This window comes from Cyclopterus lumpus, chromosome 5 (genome assembly GCF_009769545.1).
Source record: "Cyclopterus lumpus isolate fCycLum1 chromosome 5, fCycLum1.pri, whole genome shotgun sequence".
In the NCBI taxonomy this organism is placed as follows: Eukaryota; Metazoa; Chordata; class Actinopteri; order Perciformes; family Cyclopteridae; genus Cyclopterus; species Cyclopterus lumpus.
The window spans coordinates 26,558,076-26,582,103 of NC_046970.1; the positions used below are offsets into that span (position 1 = coordinate 26,558,076).

The 24,028-nt window shown below is 41.9% G+C and overlaps 1 protein-coding gene across 1 annotated transcript; it reads right to left on the reverse strand.

Annotated features, from left to right (window-relative positions):
- Window positions 1–692: 692 nt before the first annotated feature.
- On the reverse strand, window positions 693–23,583 carry LOC117730613. Its single transcript, XM_034532428.1, has 7 exons — window positions 23,407–23,583; window positions 8,017–8,352; window positions 7,103–7,138; window positions 1,678–1,953; window positions 1,467–1,604; window positions 1,105–1,319; window positions 693–1,070 (listed from the first exon to the last, which is right to left on the reverse strand). Exons 1-7 carry the CDS (start codon window positions 23,483–23,485, stop codon window positions 801–803), a joined length of 1,350 nt encoding a protein of 449 aa, XP_034388319.1. The 5' UTR covers window positions 23,486–23,583; the 3' UTR covers window positions 693–800.
- Between the last annotated feature and the right edge of the window lie 445 nt (window positions 23,584–24,028).

Here is a 24,028-nt window from a genome sequence, read left to right on the forward strand (position 1 = left end):
TATATATATATATATATATATATATATATATTATATATATATATATATATATATATATATATATATATATATATATTATATATATATATAATATATATATATATATATATATATATATATATATATATATATATATATATATATATATATATATATATATATATATATACATACACACACACACATTTAATACATACAGTTACATGATGAAATACTACTGACCTGCTCCGGGGCCCCGGAGTTCTCTAGTTCATAAACCTTGAATATCATCCCTCATTCAGAGGAGGTTCTCCAGCTTCAATTTGAGAACCTTCCTCCCCAGAGGCCCTCTTCCTGTTGGCTCCGCCTCCAACACCCTCTTCCAGTCACATGGTACGTCAGCCATTTTCTAATTCCTTCATTTTAAATGATCCTCCTTCTGCCCTGTGGACCCGATAGGATCCTTCAAAGAGGTTCTCTTCAAGGACTTTACTCTCACCAGCTGCTCTTTTGTGTGTTTCTTGTTCATGGACCTGCTATAAAGACCTGAACCAGTACAGAGGAGAACCAGAAGAACTCAAACATGTCAACAGCATCCCACAATACATATAAAAAAGTGCATAATAAATGGTTCCGCTGAGCAGGACCTTTTTCACGTCTGAATCTGGATTACCACATTTAATGCTTAAACTATAAACCACAAACTACACAAATGGTATCGACGCTATTTAGAAAACTGAATGGCGGATCCAAACCCGTCCGGGCGTTTGGACCGTAGCAGACTTTTGAATTGGAACAGTACTCGGACTGCGACCAACGTTTCACGAGTCCACAACAACAGAACCGTCATCCTGGGTATCCGAACCGTTCAACTTCTTGTAAATCACACCGTTTCTCTTGTGTTCTAGACCGGTTCCCTGGTGTTCTAGACCGGTTCCCTGGTGTTCCAGACCGGTTCCCTGATGTTCCAGACCGGTTCCCTTGTGTTCTAGACCGTTTCCCAGACCGGTTCCTTGGTGTTCTAGACCGGTTCCCTGGTGTTCTAGACCGTTTCCCAGATCGGTTCCTTGGTTTCCCAGACCGGTTCCCTGGTGTTCTAGACCGTTTCCCAGGACCGGTTCCCTGGTGTTCTAGACCGTTTCCCAGACCGGTTCCTTGGTTTCCCAGACCGGTTCCCTGGTGTTCTAGACCGTTTCCCAGACCGGTTCCTTGGTTTCCCAGACTGTTTTTCAGACCGGTTCCCTGGATTTTCAGACCGGTTCCCTGGATTTTCAGACCGGTTCCCTGGATTTTCAGACCGGTTCCCTGGATTTCCAGATCATTTTCCTGCTGTCGATGACCTGCAGGACAGAAAATAGAGTATATGTTACATAAAGTTAACTTTATAGTATAAATTATGTTGGTGGTCCACAGAAAAACGTGCAGCTGATACTTTTATACATTCCCATATTAAAATGGACACGATGATGTATTTTATATAAACTTACTGGTATTGCGGCGTATTGTGACGCACTTCCCGAAGACAAGCAGAGTTTGAACTGCAAGAACACTGAAAACTCCAAAAGCAAATGTGAGAGCCGACCATCCGACGGACACTTTACTGGACGAGTCTTCGCACGCTTTCTCTGAAACGCAGCACAAGAAGAGTTAAAGCGTAACCACGCCTCAAAGCGACACTTCAAAGCGATGAAACCTCACCACAGATGTGCACAAAGGTCTCTGCGGCGATCCGGTGCTTGATGGCTTCCTGCTCCACCACACAGCGATAGAGGTCCGTCTTGTTCACCGTGACGTTGACAGTGACGTCGTAGCCGCTTCCTGTCTCCGAGACCTGCGCCTCAGCAGGAAGTGGGTTCCCGTGGCCGTCCTGCCACTCCACTTTAGGTTCTGGAGACGCTCCTCGAACCTCGCAGTGCAACAGGGACCGGTCCCCTCCAGCATCCAGCGCCCTGACGAATGGCTCTGGAGTCGCAACTGAGAGCGCAGTGTGAAGATTATTAGAAGGTAGAAGAACAGACGAGTCTTCAAAGGATGAATAAACATGCGACCGGCGGGACAACACGCTAAATACGGAGTTCTGGTTCTACTCCGTTCTTTGAGTCAAGGTCTGGAGGAACCAAAGGCGTTATTAGACCTGTTCAAGGGGATCCCGGTAGACCATGACGCAGAAGGGCGACGCCCCATCTGGCACCAACAATCATTCCAGGTGTTTAAGCATTATGGGATGTTTAAGGATTATGACGCCTGCATACTAATAAATGTCTGAACATTATCCCGCCGGTCACAACTGTGGCCGAACATAAAAAAACATTTTTAAAAAGTAACGATTATATATTTTAAGAGTTACTAATACACAATAACGTTACATTGTTTCATAGAACGTGATGTTTCATTTCTTTCTTTTAGCTTTATGTAGAATTGTGCGACAAATCATTTTCCGTAGATTCATTTACAAAACAACAATAACAATTTTTCAAACTAATATTTTGGTTCCATGATTGTTCTGCTTCTGTAAACTGAAAAACCAGACGTGAGAAGACTTTGTGTCCATCTCGAGGTCTTCAAGAGATTAATAACTTCAAGACAGGTGTGTTAACATCCATCCATCCATCCATCCATTATCTTATCCGGGGTCGGGTCGCGGTGGCAGCAGGTTCAGCAGGCCGACCCAGGCTTCCCTCTCACCCGCAACACTTTCCAGCTCATTCTGGGGGATCCCGAGGCGTTCCAAGGCCAGCCGGGAGATATAATCCCTCCAGCGTGTCCTCGGTCTTCCCCGGGGCCTCCTACCAGTTGGACGTGCCCGGAAAACCTCTAATGGGAGGCGTCCAGGAGGCATCCTAACTAGATGTAGACATCCATCAAGCTAAATTTAAATATCAATCAAACCTTTGTGTTTGATAAATATCGTGTTACTGAACACGTGCACGTGTTCTAGGGCCAACCCTCTAGGCGCTAAGGAAAGGTGCTAAGGAAAGGTGCTTCAACGCTTCCTTCCGCGTCGCTTTCAGCAAAGGAGATAATGCCATCCCACAATGCTTTGCAGCACCACCATTGTACATTATTATATTTGATTGATATTTGTAGGTTTATATAATTCAGCTAAAGCTTTTAATTCCATAACAAGATTCTCTGGCCGTAAAGGAAGGACACACACACACACACACACACACACACACACACACACACACACACACACACACACACACACACACACACACACACACACACACACACACACACACACACACACACACACACACACACACACACACACACACACACACACACAGACCGATCAGGAGAAATCATTGTGATTGATGACATCACTGATCAGTGTGTGCGACTCTTATCACCGTTGTTGTTAATATCATTAATATTATTACTCAAAGCTTTGGACACAACGACATCGTAGAGATCAGTGACATCAAAATCAGGACCCTCCAAATCCGTCTTTTAACATTGATCACTGATCAATGACTAGAAATCAGATATTAATCTCCTAGCTGTGTATTCATAGTCACTCTGGGTGTTGATCAGATTAATGACCAGATCTCAGCAAGAATAGATGCTTCAAATGTGACCAATCAATAGAGAAGATGGAGTGTGTGAGAAGGAGGTCTACGGGTCTACGGGTCTACGTGTCTACGGGTCTACGAGTCCATTGGTCCACGTGTCTACGTGTCTACGTGTCTACGAGTCTACGTGTTTACGGGTCCACGTGTCTACGTGTTTACGGGTCCACGTGTCTACGGGTCTACGTGTCTACGGGTCTACGTGTCTACGTGTTTACGGGTCCACGTGTCTACGGGTCTACGTGTCTACGGGTCTACGTGTCTACGGGTCTACGTGTCTACGGGTCTACGTGTCTACGGGTCTACGTGTCTACGTGTTTACGGGTCCACGTGTCTACGGGTCTACGTGTCTACGGGTCTACGTGTCTACGGGTCTACGTGTCTACGGGTCCACATGTCTACGTGTCTACGTGTCTACGTGTCTACGTGTCCACGTGTCTACGGGTCTACGGGTCTACGTGTCTACGTGTCTACGTGTCTACGGGTCCACGTGTCTACGGGTCCACGTGTCTACGGGTCCACGTGTCTACGGGTCCACGTGTCTACGGGTCTACGGGTCCACGTGTCTACGGGTCCACGTGTCTACGTGTCCACGTGTCTACGTGTCCACGTGTCTACGGGTCCACGTGTCTACGTGTCTACGTGTCCACGTGTCTACGGGTCCACGTGTCTACGTGTCCACGTGTCTACGGGTCCACGTGTCTACGGGTCCACGGGTCTACGGGTCCACGTGTCTACGTGTCCACGTGTCTACGTGTCCACGTGTCTACGGGTCTACGTGTCTACGGGTCCACATGTCTACGTGTCTACGTGTCTACGTGTCTACGTGTCCACGTGTCTACGGGTCTACGGGTCTACGGGTCTACGTGTCTACGTGTCTACGGGTCCACGTGTCTACGGGTCCACGTGTCTACGGGTCCACGTGTCTACGGGTCCACGTGTCTACGGGTCTACGGGTCCACGTGTCTACGGGTCCACGTGTCTACGTGTCCACGTGTCTACGTGTCCACGTGTCTACGGGTCCACGTGTCTACGTGTCTACGTGTCCACGTGTCTACGTGTCCACGTGTCTACGGGTCCACGGGTCTACGTGTCTACGTGTCTACGTGTCCACGTGTCTACGGGTCCACGTGTCTACGTGTCCACGTGTCTACGGGTCCACGGGTCCACGTGTCTACGTGTCCACGTGTCTACGGGTCCACGGGTCTACGGGTCCACGTGTCTACGTGTCCACGTGTCCACGTGTCTACGTGTCTACGTGTCCACGTGTCTACGGGTCCACGTGTCTACGGGTCTACGTGTCTACGTGTCCACGTGTCTACGTGTCCACGTGTCTACGGGTCCACGTGTCTACGGGTCTACGGGTCAACGTGTCTACGTGTCCACGTGTCTACGGGTCCACGTGTCTACGGGTCTACGGGTCCACGTGTCTACGTGTCCACGTGTCTACGTGTCCACGTGTCTACGGGTCCACGTGTCTACGTGTCCACGTGTCTACGGGTCCACGTGTCTACGGGTCCACGTGTCTACGGGTCCACGTGTCTACGGGTCTACGGGTCCACGTGTCTACGGGTCCACGTGTCTACGTGTCCACGTGTCTACGGGTCTACGGGTCCACGTGTCCACGTGTCTACGTGTCTACGGGTCCACATGTCTACGGGTCCACGTGTCTACGTGTCTACGTGTCTACGGGTCCACGTGTCTACGTGTCTACGGGTCCACGTGTCTACGGGTCTACGTGTCTACGGGTCTACGGGTCCACATGTCTACGTGTCTACGTGTCTACGTGTCTACGTGTCTACGTGTTTACGGGTCCACGTGTCTACGTGTCTACGTGTCTACGGGTCTACGGGTCTACGGGTCCACGTGTCTACGGGTCCACGTGTCTACGGGTCTACGTGTCTACGTGTCTACGGGTCCACATGTCTACGTGTCTACGTGTCTACGGGTCTACGGGTCCACGTGTCTACGTGTCTACGTGTTTACGGGTCCACGTGTCTACGTGTTTACGGGTCTACGGGTCCACATGTCTACGTGTCTACGGGTCTACGTGTCCACGTGTCTACGTGTTTACGGGTCTACGTGTCTACGGGTCCACGGGTCTACGAGTCTACGTGTCTACGTGTCTACGGGTCCACGTGTCTACGTGTCTACGGGTCCACGTGTCTACGGGTCCACGGGTCTACGAGTCTACGTGTCTACGTGTCTACGGGTCTACGTGTCTACGTGTCTACGTGTCTACGGGTCTACGTGTCTACGGGTCCACGTGTCTACGTGTTTACGGGTCTACGGGTCCACATGTCTACGTGTCTACGGGTCTACGTGTCTACGGGTCCACGTGTCTACGTGTTTACGGGTCTACGTGTCTACGGGTCCACGGGTCTACGAGTCTACGAGTCTACGTGTCTACGGGTCTACGTGTCTACGTGTCTACGTGTCTACGGGTCTACGTGTTTACGGGTCCACGTGTCTACGTGTCCACGTGTCTACGTGTTTACGGGTCTACGTGTCCACGTGTCCACATGTCTACGGGTCTACGTGTCCACGTGTCCACATGTCTACGTGTCCACGTGTCTACGGGTCCACGTGTCTACGTGTTTACGGGTCTACGTGTCCACGTGTCTACGTGTCCACGTGTCTACGGGTCTACGTGTCTACGGGTCCACATGTCTACGTGTCTACGGGTCTACGGGTCCACGTGTCTACGTGTCTACGTGTCTACGGGTCCACGTGTCTACGTGTCTACGGGTCCACGTGTCTACGGGTCTACGTGTCTACGGGTCTACGTGTCTACGGGTCCACATGTCTACGTGTCTACGGGTCTACGGGTCCACGTGTCTACGTGTCTACGTGTTTACGGGTCTACGTGTCTACGTGTTTACGGGTCTACGGGTCCACATGTCTACGGGTCTACGTGTCTACGGGTCCACGTGTCTACGTGTCTACGGGTCTACGTGTCTACGGGTCTACGTGTCTACGTGTCTACGGGTCTACGGGTCTACGTGTCTACGTGTCTACGGGTCTACGTGTCTACGTGTCTACGGGTCTACGTGTCTACGGGTCTACGGGTCTACGTGTCTACGTGTCTACGGGTCTACGTGTCTACGGGTCTACGGGTCTACGGGTCTACGTGTCTACGTGTCTACGTGTCTACGTGTCTACGGGTCTACGTGTCTACGTGTCTACGGGTCTACGTGTCTACGTGTCTACGTGTCTACGTGTCTACGGGTCTACTGGTCTACGGGTCTACGGGTCTACGTGTCTACGTGTCTACGGGTCTACGTGTCCACGTGTCTACGTGTCTACGTGTCCACGTGTCTACGGGTCCACGTGTCCACGTGTCTACGGGTCCACGTGTCTACGTGTCTACGGGTCTACGTGTCTACGTGTCTACGTGTCTACGGGTCTACGTGTCTACGGGTCTACGTGTCTACGGGTCTACTGGTCTACGTGTCTACGGGTCTACGGGTCTACGTGTCTACGGGTCTACGTGTCTACGGGTCTACTGGTCTACTTCACACGTGATCGTCGGTGACATCATCGCTCACCTGAGCTTTCTGCTGACCGGTCTTTAAAGGGGAGATCTGAAAGACAAACAGGAACGTTCATTTGTGGGCGACCGAAGGAGGGGAAACACGAGGCTCCGGTCCTCACTGCAGTCCCGTTATGGGACCCGTTATGGGACCCGTGTTCACACCGTCATCCAGTGACCCAGCGACCAGCAGGTGGGACGGACCCATCGATGGTCTTTCATGACTCACTTTGAGTGACACCACTCGTGTCTGTACGCAGAACACGAAGCTGCACCCAGCTGCCGGTTAGCTTAGCATAGACGAAGCGTGCAAGGAAGCAGAAGAGCTGCCGGCTAGGACACAAGGACACGAGGCTGCATGCAGCATCCTCTGCAGACGAGGAAGGACGTGCATGCAAGACGGGGTGTAAACAGAAGGCTTTCGTTCACACCTGGTAGCTCATGAAAGCAGCCGCCGTGTTAGTAGGAAGCAGGAAGCTCGGCTCACACGGCACGGAGAGCCTGGAGATCCTGGAGATCCTGAAGGCAACACGACAACTTGTGAGTCTTTGGTTATAGATGCAGGAGAAGGAGACAAAGGGAGGAGGAGGAGTCTAAAGGGAGGAGGAGGAGACAAAGAGGAGAAGGAGACAAAGGGAGGAGGAGTCTAAAGGGAGGAGGAGGAGACTAAAGCAGGAGGAGACAAAGAGGAGAAGATGTTTAGTAAATGTTAAATACCAAAAGCACTGCAGGTATATATGAAACTATACCAGAAAGGTTCCAGAAGTCTCATTTATAACAAGCAAATGGGGTTAAAAGTGAATTTAAATGACAACCAATCAGTGAAGACCTCTTGGGGGTCACGTCGACCAGTTGGGGGTCAAACCTTAAATGACAGTTGGAGATACAAAACGTACATTTAAGAGCAACAGTGTAATTAAAAGCACTCACCCACGACCAGCTCGACGTAGAAGATTTGAGGCGTCTGAAGAAGCGGAAAAGCACAGGTGTAGTTTCCATCGTCGGCCATCTTGGCGTTTCTGATGACGATGGAGGCGTTGCCGTGTTTCAGCTCATCTTCAAAGAACGAGACTCGGCCTTTGAACTCCTCGTTCTGACCACGAAGGCCGTTGTTGTAGTGAGAAGCCGCCTGGTGGAAGAAGACCTCCTTCTGCTGCTGGTCTCCGTGAGCCACCTTCCTCCAGTCGAACAGGGCGGCCGTGACGTCCTCGGTGAGGGAACAAGGTAAGGAGGCGTCGCTCCCTTCCTTGACGAACACTTTGACACCTTGACAGACAAAAGACATTTTAAATCATGTGTTTGAATGGATGCAGGTGAACATGAGGATGGGACCAATCAGCTGTTCACCAAGAGGCCCCGAAGACCACAGGCCACCTCTGAAGTAGTACAGTGGAAGAGGTACTTATACTGTGTTATAATACAGTGGAAGAGGTACTTATACTGTGTTATAGTACAGTGGAAGAGGTACTTATACTGTGTTATAGTACAGTGGAAGAGGTACTTATACTGTGTTATAGTACAGTGGAAGAGGTACTTATACTGTGTTATAATACAGTGGAAGAGGTACTTATACTGTGTTATAATACAGTGGAAGAGGTACTTATACTGTGTTATAATACAGTGGAAGAGGTACTTATACTGTGTTATAGTACAGTGGAAGAGGTACTTATACTGTGTTATAATACAGTGGAAGAGGTACTTATACTGTGTTATAATACAGTGGAAGAGGTACTTATACTGTGTTATAGTACAGTGGAAGAGGTACTTATACTGTGTTATAATACAGTGGAAGAAGTACTTATACTGTGTTATAGTACAGTGGAAGAGGTACTTATACTGTGTTATAATACAGTGGAAGAGGTACTTATACTGTGTTATAATACAGTGGAAGAGGTACTTATACTGTGTTATAATACAGTGGAAGAGGTACTTATACTGTGTTATAATACAGTGGAAGAGGTACTTATACTGTTATAGTACAGTGGAAGAGGTACTTATACTGTGTTATAATACAGTGGAAGAGGTACTTATACTGTGTTATAGTACAGTGGAAGAGGTACTTATACTGTGTTATAGTACAGTGGAAGAGGTACTTATACTGTGTTATAATACAGTGGAAGAGGTACTTATACTGTGTTATAATACAGTGGAAGAGGTACTTATACTGTGTTATAGTACAGTGGAAGAGGGTACTTATACTGTGTTATAATACAGTGGAAGAGGTACTTATACTGTGTTATAATACAGTGGAAGAGGTACTTATACTGTGTTATAGTACAGTGGAAGAGGTACTTATACTGTGTTATAATACAGTGGAAGAGGTACTTATACTGTGTTACAATACAGTGGAAGAAGTACTTATACTGTGTTATAGTACAGTGGAAGAGGTACTTATACTGTGTTATAGTACAGTGGAAGAGGTACTTATACTGTGTTATAATACAGTGGAAGAGGTACTTATACTGTGTTATAGTACAGTGGAAGAGGTACTTATACTGTGTTATAATACAGTGGAAGAGGTACTTATACTGTGTTATAGTACAGTGGAAGAGGTACTTATACTGTGTTATAATACAGTGGAAGAAGTACTTATACTGTGTTATAGTACAGTGGAAGAGGTACTTATACTGTGTTATAATACAGTGGAAGAGGTACTTATACTGTTATAGTACAGTGGAAGAGGTACTTATACTGTGTTATAGTACAGTGGAAGAGGTACTTATACTGTGTTATAGTACAGTGGAAGAGGTACTTATACTGTTATAGTACAGTGGAAGAGGTACTTATACTGTGTTATAGTACAGTGGAAGAAGTACTTATAGTGTGTTATAGTACAGTGGAAGAGGTACTTATACTGTGTTATAGTACCTTGGAAGAGGTACTTATACTGTGTTATAATACAGTGGAAGAGGTACTTATAGTGTGTTATAGTACAGTGGAAGAGGTACTTATACTGTGTTATAGTACAGTGGAAGAGGTACTTATACTGTGTTATAGTACAGTGGAAGAGGTACTTATACTGTGTTATAGTACAGTGGAAGAGGTACTTATACTGTTATAGTACAGTGGAAGAGGTACTTATACTGTGTTATAATACAGTGGAAGAGGTACTTATACTGTTATAGTACAGTGGAAGAGGTACTTGTACTGTTATAGTACAGTGGAAGTAGTACTTGTACTGTTATAGTACAGTGAAAGTAGTACTTGTACCGTGTTATAGTACAGTGGAAGTAGTACTTGTACTGTTATAGTACAGTGGAAGTAGTACTTGTATTGTATTATAGTACAGTGGAAGAGGTACTTATACTGTGTTATAGTACAGTGGAAGAAGTACTTATAGTGTGTTATAGTACAGTGGAAGAGGTACTTATACTGTGTTATAGTACCGTGGAAGAGGTACTTATACTGTGTTATAATACAGTGGAAGAGGTACTTATAGTGTGTTATAGTACAGTGGAAGAGGTACTTATACTGTGTTATAGTACAGTGGAAGAGGTACTTATACTGTGTTATAGTACAGTGGAAGAGGTACTTATACTGTGTTATAGTACAGTGGAAGAGGTACTTATACTGTTATAGTACAGTGGAAGAGGTACTTATACTGTGTTATAATACAGTGGAAGAGGTACTTATACTGTTATAGTACAGTGGAAGAGGTACTTGTACTGTTATAGTACAGTGGAAGTAGTACTTGTACTGTTATAGTACAGTGAAAGTAGTACTTGTACCGTGTTATAGTACAGTGGAAGTAGTACTTGTACTGTTATAGTACAGTGGAAGTAGTACTTGTATTGTATTATAGTACAGTGGAAGAGGTACTTATACTGTGTTATAGTACAGTGGAAGAAGTACTTATAGTGTGTTATAGTACAGTGGAAGAGGTACTTATACTGTGTTATAGTACCGTGGAAGAGGTACTTATACTGTGTTATAATACAGTGGAAGAGGTACTTATAGTGTGTTATAGTACAGTGGAAGAGGTACTTATACTGTGTTATAGTACAGTGGAAGAGGTACTTATACTGTGTTATAGTACAGTGGAAGAGGTACTTATACTGTTATAGTACAGTGGAAGAGGTACTTATACTGTGTTATAGTACAGTGGAAGAGGTACTTATACTGTGTTATAGTACAGTGGAAGAGGTACTTATACTGTTATAGTACAGTGGAAGAGGTACTTATACTGTGTTATAGTACAGTGGAAGAGGTACTTATACTGTGTTATAGTACAGTGGAAGAGGTACTTAGTGTGTTATAGTACAGTGGAAGAGGTACTTATACTGTGTTATAGTACAGTGGAAGAGGTACTTATACTGTTATAGTACAGTGGAAGAGGTACTTATACTGTGTTATAATACAGTGGAAGAGGTACTTATACTGTTATAGTACAATGGAAGAGGTACTTATACTGTGTTATAATACAGTGGAAGAGGTACTTATACTGTTATAGTACAGTGGAAGAGGTACTTATACTGTGTTATAGTACAGTGGAAGAGGTACTTATACTGTGTTATAATACAGTGGAAGAGGTACTTATACTGTTATAGTACAGTGGAAGAGGTACTTGTACTGTTATAGTACAGTGGAAGTAGTACTTGTACTGTTATAGTACAGTGAAAGTAGTACTTGTACCGTGTTATAGTACAGTGGAAGTAGTACTTGTACTGTTATAGTACAGTGGAAGTAGTACTTGTATTGTATTATAGTACAGTGGAAGTAGTACTTGTACTGTTATAGTACAGTGGTAGTAGTACTTGTACTGTTATAGTACAGTGGAAGAGGTACTTGTACTGTTATAGTACAGTGGAAGTAGTACTTGTACTGTTATAGTACAGTGGAAGTAGTACTTGTACTGTGTTATAGTACAGTGGAAGTAGTACTTGTACCGTGTTATAGTACAGTGGAAGTAGTACTTGTACTGTTATAGTACAGTGGTAGTAGTACTTGTACTGTTATAGTACAGTGGTAGTAGTACTTGTACTGTGTTATAGTACAGTGGAAGTAGTACTTGTACTGTTATAGTACAGTGGAAGTAGTACTTGTACCGTGTTATAGTACAGTGAAAGTAGTACTTATACCGTGTTATAGTACAGTGGAAGTAGTACTTGTATTGTGTTATAGTACAGTGGAAGTAGTACTTGTACTGTGTTATAGTACAGTAGAAGTAGTACTTGTACTGTTATAGTACAGTGAAAGTAGTACTTGTACCGTGTTATAGTACAGTGGAAGTAGTACTTGTACTGTTATAGTACAGTAGAAGTAGTACTTGTACTGTGTTATAGTACAGTGGAAGTAGTACTTGTACTGTTATAGTACAGTGGAAGTAGTACTTGTACTGTGTTATAGTACAGTGGAAGTAGTACTTGTACCGTGTTATAGTACAGTGGAAGTAGTACTTGTACTGTTATAGTACAGTGGTAGTAGTACTTGTACTGTTATAGTACAGTGGAAGTAGTACTTGTACTGTTATAGTACAGTGGTAGTAGTACTTGTACTGTTATAGTACAGTGGTAGTAGTACTTGTACTGTGTTATAGTACAGGTGGAAGTAGTACTTGTACTGTTATAGTACAGTGGAAGTAGTACTTGTACCGTGTTATAGTACAGTGAAAGTAGTACTTATACCGTGTTATAGTACAGTGGAAGTAGTACTTGTATTGTGTTATAGTACAGTGGAAGTAGTACTTGTACTGTGTTATAGTACAGTGGAAGTAGTACTTGTACTGTGTTATAGTACAGTGGAAGTAGTACTTGTACTGTGTTATAGTACAGTGGAAGTAGTACTTGTACTGTGTTATAGTACAGTGGAAGTAGTACTTGTACTGTTATAGTACAGTGAAAGTAGTACTTGTACCGTGTTATAGTACAGTGGAAGTAGTACTTGTACTGTTATAGTACAGTGGAAGTAGTACTTGTACTGTGTTATAGTACAGTGGAAGTAGTACTTGTACCGTGTTATAGTACAGTGGAAGTAGTACTTGTACTGTTATAGTACAGTGGTAGTAGTACTTGTACTGTTATAGTACAGTGGAAGTAGTACTTGTACTGTTATAGTACAGTGGTAGTAGTACTTGTACTGTTATAGTACAGTGGTAGTAGTACTTGTACTGTGTTATAGTACAGTGGAAGTAGTACTTGTACTGTTATAGTACAGTGGAAGTAGTACTTGTACCGTGTTATAGTACAGTGAAAGTAGTACTTATACGTGGTTATAGTACAGTGGAAGTAGTACTTGTATTGTGTTATAGTACAGTGGAAGTAGTACTTGTACTGTGTTATAGTACAGTGGAAGTAGTACTTGTACTGTGTTATAGTACAGTGGAAGTAGTACTTGTACTGTGTTATAGTACAGTGGAAGTAGTACTTGTACTGTGTTATAGTACAGTGGAAGTAGTAACTTGTACTGTATAGTACAGTGAAAGTAGTACTTGTACCGTGTTATAGTACAGTGAAAGTAGTACTTGTACTGTTATAGTACAGTGGAAGTAGTACTTGTACTGTGTTATAGTACAGTGGAAGTAGTACTTGTACCGTGTTATAGTACAGTGGAAGTAGTACTTGTACTGTTATAGTACAGTGGAAGTAGTACTTGTACTGTGTTATAGTACAGTGAAAGTAGTACTTATACCGTGTTATAGTACAGTGAAAGTAGTACTTATACCGTGTTATAGTACAGTGGAAGTAGTACTTATACCGTGTTATAGTACAGTGAAAGTAGTACTTTTACTGTGTTATAGTACAGTGAAAGTAGTACTTGTACTGTGTTATAGTACAGTGAAAGTAGTACTTATACCGTGTTATAGTACAGTGAAAGTAGTACTTGTACTGTGTTATAGTACAGTGGAAGTAGTACTTGTACCGTGTTATAGTACAGTGAAAGTAGTACTTATACCGTGTTATAGTACAGTGAAAGTAGTACTTGTACTTTGTTATAGTACAGTGGAAGTAGTACTTATACTGTGTTATAGTACAGTGGAAGTAGTACTTGTACTGTTATAGTACAGTGGAAGTAGTACTTGTACCGTGTTATAGTACAGTGAAAGTAGTACTTGTACCGTGTTATAGTACAGTGGAAGTAGTACTTGTACCGTGTTATAGTACAGTGGAAGTAGTACTTGTACTGTGTTATAGTACAGTGGAAGTAGTACTTGTACCGTGTTATAGTACAGTGGAAGTAGTACTTGTACCGTGTTATAGTACAGTGAAAGTAGTACTTATACCGTGTTATAGTACAGTGAAAGTAGTAACTTATACCGTGTTATAGTACAGTGGGAAGTAGTACTTATACCGTGTTATAGTACAGTGAAAGTAGTACTTTTACTGTGTTATAGTACAGTGAAAGTAGTACTTGTACTGTGTTATAGTACAGTGAAAGTAGTACTTATACCGTGTTATAGTACAGTGAAAGTAGTACTTGTACTGTGTTATAGTACAGTGGAAGTAGTACTTGTACCGTGTTATAGTACAGTGAAAGTAGTACTTATACCGGTTATAGTACAGTGAAAGTAGTACTTGTACTTTGTTATAGTACAGTGGAAGTAGTACTTATACTGTGTTATAGTACAGTGGAAGTAGTACTTGTACTGTTATAGTACAGTGGAAGTAGTACTTGTACCGTGTTATAGTACAGTGAAAGTAGTACTTGTACCGTGTTATAGTACAGTGGAAGTAGTACTTGTACCGTGTTATAGTACAGTGGAAGTAGTACTTGTACTGTGTTATAGTACAGTGGAAGTAGTACTTGTACCGTGTTATAGTACAGTGGAAGTAGTACTTGTACCGTGTTATAGTACAGTGGAAGTAGTACTTATACCGTGTTATAGTACAGTGGAAGTAGTACTTGTACCGTGTTATAGTACAGTGGAAGTAGTACTTGTACCGTGTTATAGTACAGTGGAAGTAGTACTTGTACCGTGTTATAGTACAGTGGAAGTAGTACTTGTACTGTGTTATAGTACAGTGGAAGTAGTACTTGTACTGTTATAGTACAGTAGAAGTAGTACTTGTACCGTGTTATAGTACAGTGAAAGTAGTACTTGTACTGTTATAGTACAGTGGAAGTAGTACTTGTACTGTGTTATAGTACAGTGAAAGTAGTACTTGTACTGTTATAGTACAGTGGAAGTAGTACTTGTACTGTGTTATAGTACAGTGGAAGTAGTACTTGTACCGTGTTATAGTACAGTGGAAGTAGTACTTGTACTGTTATAGTACAGTGGAAGTAGTACTTGTACTGTTATAGTACAGTGGAAGTAGTACTTGTACCGTGTTATAGTACAGTGGAAGTAGTACTTGTACTGTGTTATAGTACAGTGGAAGTAGTACTTGTACCGTGTTATAGTACAGTGGAAGTAGTACTTGTACCGTGTTATAGTACAGTGGAAGTAGTACTTGTACTGTTATAGTACAGTGGAAGTAGTACTTGTACCGTGTTATAGTACAGTGGAAGTAGTACTTGTACTGTGTTATAGTACAGTGAAAGTAGTACTTGTACCGTGTTATAGTACAGTGGAAGTAGTACTTGTACCGTGTTATAGTACAGTGGAAGTAGTACTTGTACCGTGTTATAGTACAGTGGAAGTAGTACTTGTACCGTGTTATAGTACAGTGGAAGTAGTACTTGTACTGTTATAGTACAGTGGAAGTAGTACTTGTACCGTGTTATAGTACAGTGGAAGTAGTACTTGTACTGTGTTATAGTACAGTGGAAGTAGTACTTGTACCGTGTTATAGTACAGTGGAAGTAGTACTTGTACTGTGTTATAGTACAGTGGAAGTAGTACTTGTACCGTGTTATAGTACAGTGGAAGTAGTACTTGTACCGTGTTGTAGTACAGTGGAAGTAGTACTTGTACCGTGTTATAGTACAGTGGAAGTAGTACTTGTACCGTGTTATAGTACAGTGGAAGTAGTACTTGTACTGTGTTATAGTACAGTGGAAGTAGTACTTGTACCGTGTTATAGTACAGTGGAAGTAGTACTTGTACCGTGTTGTAGTACAGTGGAAGTAGTACTTGTACTGTGTTATAGTACAGTGGAAGTAGTACTTGTACCGTGTTATAGTACAGTGGAAGTAGTACTTGTACCGTGTTATAGTACAGTGGAAGTAGTACTTGTACCGTGTTATAGTACAGTGGAAGTAGTACTTGTACCGTGTTGTAGTACAGTGGAAGTAGTACTTGTACCGTGTTATAGTACAGTGGAAGTAGTACTTGTACCGTGTTGTAGTACAGTGGAAGTAGTACTTGTACCGTGTTATAGTACAGTGGAAGTAGTACTTGTACTGTGTTATAGTACAGTGGAAGTAGTACTTGTACTGTGTTATAGTACAGTGGAAGTAGTACTTGTACCGTGTTATAGTACAGTGGAAGTAGTACTTGTACCGTGTTGTAGTACAGTGGAAGTAGTACTTGTACTGTGTTATAGTACAGTGGAAGTAGTACTTGTACCGTGTTATAGTACAGTGGAAGTAGTACTTGTACCGTGTTATAGTACAGTGGAAGTAGTACTTGTACCGTGTTGTAGTACAGTGGAAGTAGTACTTGTACTGTTATAGTACAGTGGAAGTAGTACTTGTACTGTTATAGTACAGTGGAAGTAGTACTTGTACCGTGTTATAGTACAGTGGAAGTAGTACTTGTACCGTGTTATAGTACAGTGGAAGTAGTACTTGTACTGTTATAGTACAGTGGTAGTAGTACTTGTACCGTGTTGTAGTACAGTGGAAGTAGTACTTGTACCGTGTTGTAGTACAGTGGAAGTAGTACTTGTACCGTGTTGTAGTACAGTGGAAGTAGTACTTGTACCGTGTTGTAGTACAGTGGAAGTAGTACTTGTACCGTGTTGTAGTACAGTGGAAGTAGTACTTGTACCGTGTTGTAGTACAGTGGAAGTAGTACTTGTACCGTGTTGTAGTACAGTGAAAGTAGTACTTGTACCGTGTTGTAGTACAGTGGAAGTAGTACTTGTACCGTGTTATAGTACAGTGAAAGTAGTACTTATACCGTGTTATAGTACAGTGGAAGTAGTACTTGTATTGTGTTATAGTACAGTGGAAGTAGTACTTGTACTGTGTTATAGTACAGTAGAAGTAGTACTTGTACTGTTATAGTACAGTGAAAGTAGTACTTGTACCGTGTTATAGTACAGTGGAAGTAGTACTTGTACTGTTATAGTACAGTAGAAGTAGTACTTGTACTGTGTTATAGTACAGTGGAAGTAGTACTTGTACTGTTATAGTACAGTGGAAGTAGTACTTGTACTGTGTTATATTACAGTGGAAGTAGTACTTGTACCGGTGTTATAGTACAGTGGAAGTAGTACTTGTACTGTTATAGTACAGTGGTAGTAGTACTTGTACTGTTATAGTACAGTGGAAGTAGTACTTGTACTGTTATAGTACAGTGGTAGTAGTACTTGTACTGTTATAGTACAGTGGTAGTAGTACTTGTACTGTTATAGTACAGTGGTAGTAGTACTTGTACTGTGTTATAGTACAGTGGAAGTAGTACTTGTACTGTTATAGTACAGTGGAAGTAGTACTTGTACCGTGTTATAGTACAGTGAAAGTAGTACTTATACCGTGTTATAGTACAGTGGAAGTAGTACTTGTATTGTGTTATAGTACAGTGGAAGTAGTACTTGTACTGTGTTATAGTACAGTGGAAGTAGTACTTGTACTGTGTTATAGTACAGTGGAAGTAGTACTTGTACTGTGTTATAGTACAGTGGAAGTAGTACTTGTACTGTGTTATAGTACAGTGGAAGTAGTACTTGTACTGTTAAAGTACAGTGAAAGTAGTACTTGTACCGTGTTATAGTACAGTGGAAGTAGTACTTGTACTGTTATAGTACAGTGGAAGTAGTACTTGTACTGTGTTATAGTACAGTGGAAGTAGTACTTGTACCGTGTTATAGTACAGTGGAAGTAGTACTTGTACTGTTATAGTACAGTGGAAGTAGTACTTGTACTGTGTTATAGTACAGTGAAAGTAGTACTTATACCGTGTTATAGTACAGTGAAAGTAGTACTTATACCGTGTTATAGTACAGTGGAAGTAGTACTTATACCGTGTTATAGTACAGTGAAAGTAGTACTTTTACTGTGTTATAGTACAGTGAAAGTAGTACTTGTACTGTGTTATAGTACAGTGAAAGTAGTACTTATACCGTGTTATAGTACAGTGAAAGTAGTACTTGTACTGTGTTATAGTACAGTGGAAGTAGTACTTGTACCGTGTTATAGTACAGTGAAAGTAGTACTTATACCGTGTTATAGTACAGTGAAAGTAGTACTTGTACTTTGTTATAGTACAGTGGAAGTAGTACTTATACTGTGTTATAGTACAGTGGAAGTAGTACTTGTACTGTTATAGTACAGTGAAAGTAGTACTTGTACTGTGTTATAGTACAGTGGAAGTAGTACTAGTACCGTGTTATAGTACAGTGAAAGTAGTACTTGTACCGTGTTATAGTACAGTGGAAGTAGTACTTGTACTGTGTTATAGTACAGTGGAAGTAGTACTTATACCGTGTTATAGTACAGTGAAAGTAGTACTTGTACTTTGTTATAGTACAGTGGAAGTAGTACTTATACCGTGTTATAGTACAGTGGAAGTAGTACTTATACCGTGTTATAGTACAGTGGAAGTAGTACTTGTACCGTGTTATAGTACAGTGGAAGTAGTACTTATACCGTGTTATAGTACAGTGGAAGTAGTACTTGTACTGTGTTATAGTACAGTGGAAGTAGTACTTGTACCGTGTTATAGTACAGTGGAAGTAGTACTTGTACTGTGTTATAGTACAGTGGAAGTAGTACTTGTACTGTTATAGTACAGTAGAAGTAGTACTTGTACCGTGTTATAGTACAGTGAAAGTAGTACTTGTACTGTTTATAGTACAGTGGAAGTAGTACTTGTACTGTGTTATAGTACAGTGAAAAGTAGTACTTGTACTGTTATAGTACAGTGAAAGTAGTACTTGTACTGTTATAGTACAGTGGAAGTAGTACTTGTACTGTGTTATAGTACAGTGGAAGTAGTACTTGTACCGTGTTATAGTACAGTGGAAGTAGTACTTGTACTGTTATAGTACAGTGGAAGTAGTACTTGTACCGTGTTATAGTACAGTGGAAGTAGTACTTGTACTGTGTTATAGTACAGTGGAAGTAGTACTTGTACCGTGTTATAGTACAGTGGAAGTAGTACTTGTACCGTGTTATAGTACAGTGAAAGTAGTACTTATACCGTGTTATAGTACAGTGGAAGTAGTACTTGTATTGTGTTATAGTACAGTGGAAGTAGTACTTGTACTGTGTTATAGTACAGTAGAAGTAGTACTTGTACTGTTATAGTACAGTGAAAGTAGTACTTGTACCGTGTTATAGTACAGTGGAAGTAGTACTTGTACTGTTATAGTACAGTAGAAGTAGTACTTGTACTGTGTTATAGTACAGTGGAAGTAGTACTTGTACTGTTATAGTACAGTGGAAGTAGTACTTGTACTGTGTTATATTACAGTGGAAGTAGTACTTGTACCGTGTTATAGTACAGTGGAAGTAGTACTTGTACTGTTATAGTACAGTGGTAGTAGTACTTGTACTGTTATAGTACAGTGGAAGTAGTACTTGTACTGTTATAGTACAGTGGTAGTAGTACTTGTACTGTTATAGTACAGTGGTAGTAGTACTTGTACTGTTATAGTACAGTGGTAGTAGTACTTGTACTGTGTTATAGTACAGTGGAAGTAGTACTTGTACTGTTATAGTACAGTGGAAGTAGTACTTGTACCGTGTTATAGTACAGTGAAAGTAGTACTTATACCGTGTTATAGTACAGTGGAAGTAGTACTTGTATTGTGTTATAGTACAGTGGAAGTAGTACTTGTACTGTGTTATAGTACAGGTGGAAGTAGTACTTGTACTGTGTTATAGTACAGTGGAAGTAGTACTTGTACTGTGTTATAGTACAGTGGAAGTAGTACTTGTACTGTGTTATAGTACAGTGGAAGTAGTACTTGTACTGTTAAAGTACAGTGAAAGTAGTACTTGTACCGTGTTTATAGTACAGTGGAAGTAGTACTTGTACTGTTATAGTACAGTGGAAGTAGTACTTGTACTGTGTTATAGTACAGTGGAAGTAGTACTTGTACCGTGTTATAGTACAGTGGAAGTAGTACTTGTACTGTTATAGTACAGTGGAAGTAGTACTTGTACTGTGTTATAGTACAGTGAAAGTAGTACTTATACCGTGTTATAGTACAGTGAAAGTAGTACTTATACCGTGTTATAGTACAGTGGAAGTAGTACTTATACCGTGTTATAGTACAGTGAAAGTAGTACTTTTACTGTGTTATAGTACAGTGAAAGTAGTACTTGTACTGTGTTATAGTACAGTGAAAAGTAGTACTTATACCGTGTTATAGTACAGTGAAAGTAGTACTTGTACTGTGTTATAGTACAGTGAAGTAGTACTTGTACCGTGTTATAGTACAGTGAAAGTAGTACTTATACCGTGTTATAGTACAGTGAAAGTAGTACTTGTACTTTGTTATAGTACAGTGGAAGTAGTACTTATACTGTGTTATAGTACAGTGGAAGTAGTACTTGTACTGTTATAGTACAGTGAAAGTAGTACTTGTACTGTGTTTATAGTACAGTGGAAGTAGTACTAGTACCGTGTTATAGTACAGTGAAAGTAGTACTTGTACCGTGTTATAGTACAGTGGAAGTAGTACTTGTACTGTGTTATAGTACAGTGGAAGTAGTACTTATACCGTGTTATAGTACAGTGAAAGTAGTACTTGTACTTGTTATAGTACAGTGGAAGTAGTACTTATACCGTGTTATAGTACAGTGGAAGTAGTACTTATACCGTGTTATAGTACAGTGGAAGTAGTACTTGTACCGTGTTATAGTACAGTGGAAGTAGTACTTATACCGTGTTATAGTACAGTGGAAGTAGTACTTGTACTGTGTTATAGTACAGTGGAAGTAGTACTTGTACCGTGTTATAGTACAGTGGAAGTAGTACTTGTACTGTGTTATAGTACAGTGGAAGTAGTACTTGTACTGTTATAGTACAGTAGAAGTAGTACTTGTACCGTGTTATAGTACAGTGAAAGTAGTACTTGTACTGTTATAGTACAGTGGAAGTAGTACTTGTACTGTGTTATAGTACAGTGAAAGTAGTACTTGTACTGTTATAGTACAGTGAAAGTAGTACTTGTACTGTTATAGTACAGTGGAAGTAGTACTTGTACTGTGTTATAGTACAGTGGAAGTAGTACTTGTACCGTGTTATAGTACAGTGGAAGTAGTACTTGTACTGTTATAGTACAGTGGAAGTAGTACTTGTACCGTGTTATAGTACAGTGGAAGTAGTACTTGTACTGTGTTATAGTACAGTGGAAGTAGTACTTGTACCGTGTTATAGTACAGTGGAAGTAGTACTTGTACCGTGTTATAGTACAGTGGAAGTAGTACTTGTACTGTTATAGTACAGTGGAAGTAGTACTTGTACCGTGTTATAGTACAGTGGAAGTAGTACTTGTACTGTGTTATAGTACAGTGAAAGTAGTACTTGTACCGTGTTATAGTACAGTGGAAGTAGTACTTGTACCGTGTTATAGTACAGTGGAAGTAGTACTTGTACCGTGTTATAGTACAGTGGAAGTAGTACTTGTACCGTGTTATAGTACAGTGGAAGTAGTACTTGTACTGTTATAGTACAGTGGAAGTAGTACTTGTACCGTGTTATAGTACAGTGGAAGTAGTACTTGTACTGTGTTATAGTACAGTGGAAGTAGTACTTGTACCGTGTTATAGTACAGTGGAAGTAGTACTTGTACTGTGTTATAGTACAGTGGAAGTAGTACTTGTACCGTGTTATAGTACAGTGGAAGTAGTACTTGTACCGTGTTGTAGTACAGTGGAAGTAGTACTTGTACCGTGTTATAGTACAGTGGAAGTAGTACTTGTACCGTGTTATAGTACAGTGGAAGTAGTACTTGTACCGTGTTATAGTACAGTGGAAGTAGTACTTGTACCGTGTTATAGTACAGTGGAAGTAGTACTTGTACCGTGTTGTAGTACAGTGGAAGTAGTACTTGTACTGTGTTATAGTACAGTGGAAGTAGTACTTGTACCGTGTTATAGTACAGTGGAAGTAGTACTTGTACCGTGTTATAGTACAGTGGAAGTAGTACTTGTACCGTGTTATAGTACAGTGGAAGTAGTACTTGTACCGTGTTGTAGTACAGTGGAAGTAGTACTTGTACCGTGTTATAGTACAGTAGAAGTAGTACTTGTACCGTGTTGTAGTACAGTGGAAGTAGTACTTGTACCGTGTTATAGTACAGTGGAAGTAGTACTTGTACTGTGTTATAGTACAGTGGAAGTAGTACTTGTACTGTGTTATAGTACAGTGGAAGTAGTACTTGTACCGTGTTATAGTACAGTGGAAGTAGTACTTGTACCGTGTTGTAGTACAGTGGAAGTAGTACTTGTACTGTGTTATAGTACAGTGGAAGTAGTACTTGTACCGTGTTATAGTACAGTGGAAGTAGTACTTGTACCGTGTTATAGTACAGTGGAAGTAGTACTTGTACCGTGTTGTAGTACAGTGGAAGTAGTACTTGTACTGTTATAGTACAGTGGAAGTAGTACTTGTACTGTTATAGTACAGTGGAAGTAGTACTTGTACCGTGTTATAGTACAGTGGAAGTAGTACTTGTACCGTGTTATAGTACAGTGGAAGTAGTACTTGTACTGTTATAGTAAAGTGGTAGTAGTACTTGTACCGTGTTGTAGTACAGTGGAAGTAGTACTTGTACCGTGTTGTAGTACAGTGGAAGTAGTACTTGTACCGTGTTGTAGTACAGTGGAAGTAGTACTTGTACCGTGTTGTAGTACAGTGGAAGTAGTACTTGTACCGTGTTGTAGTACAGTGGAAGTAGTACTTGTACCGTGTTGTAGTACAGTGGAAGTAGTACTTGTACCGTGTTGTAGTACAGTGAAAGTAGTACTTGTACCGTGTTGTAGTACAGTGGAAGTAGTACTTGTACCGTGTTATACTAAAGTGAAAGCCGAAGAAAGTGTTCGGAAATCGGACGCGTTGCTTCCGGGTTGACGGAGTTTGACTCATGACGCAACGTGAAAAAGGCCCACGCGCGGCCATGTAAACAGAAACATTTGTAGTTTCCACCTCGTGTCTTCTTCATCAGACGCGCTGGATATTTGTGATTCTATATTTGTGTAAACGCGTCTGCTTTGCGTTGCATGTTCTTGATTTGCAAAGCTAGTTAGTTTTAGTTTTCTTACCGAGTGTTCCAGTTACCAGCAGCAGCCAGCAGCACACAGACAGCCGGCCCGGAGCAGCGCAGAGGCGGCGGAGAGACATGTTGTCCCGGAGAAGGAGGTCCGGTAGAAGAGGTCCGGTAGAAGGCGGTCCGGTAGAAGAGGTCCGGTAGAAGGAGGTCCGGTAGAAGAGGGTCCGGTAGAAGGAGGTCCGGTAGAAGGCGGTCCGGGTAGAAGAGGTCCGTAGAAGGCGGTCCGGTAGAAGAGGTCCGGTAGAAGGAGGTCCGGTAGAAGAAGGTCCGGTAGAAAGGAGGTCCGGTAGAAGGCGGTCCGGTAGAAGAGGTCCGGTAGAAGAGGTCCGGTAGAAGGAGGTCTGGTTCCGAGTCTCCTCTTCGAGTGCCCAATATCACAAATCACAACCTCCCTCAGAGAGCTTTACAATCTGTACACATACGACATCCCTGACCTTTGACCTCACATCGAATCAGGAACAACTCCCAAAAATAACCTTTCACAGGGAAAAAAGGGAAGAAACCTTCAGGAGAGCAACAGAGGAGGATCCCTCTCCCCGGATGGACAGATGAATAGATGTCATGTGACCAGATGAACAGAGTTACAGAGTTACATAAACACATTACATGAATAT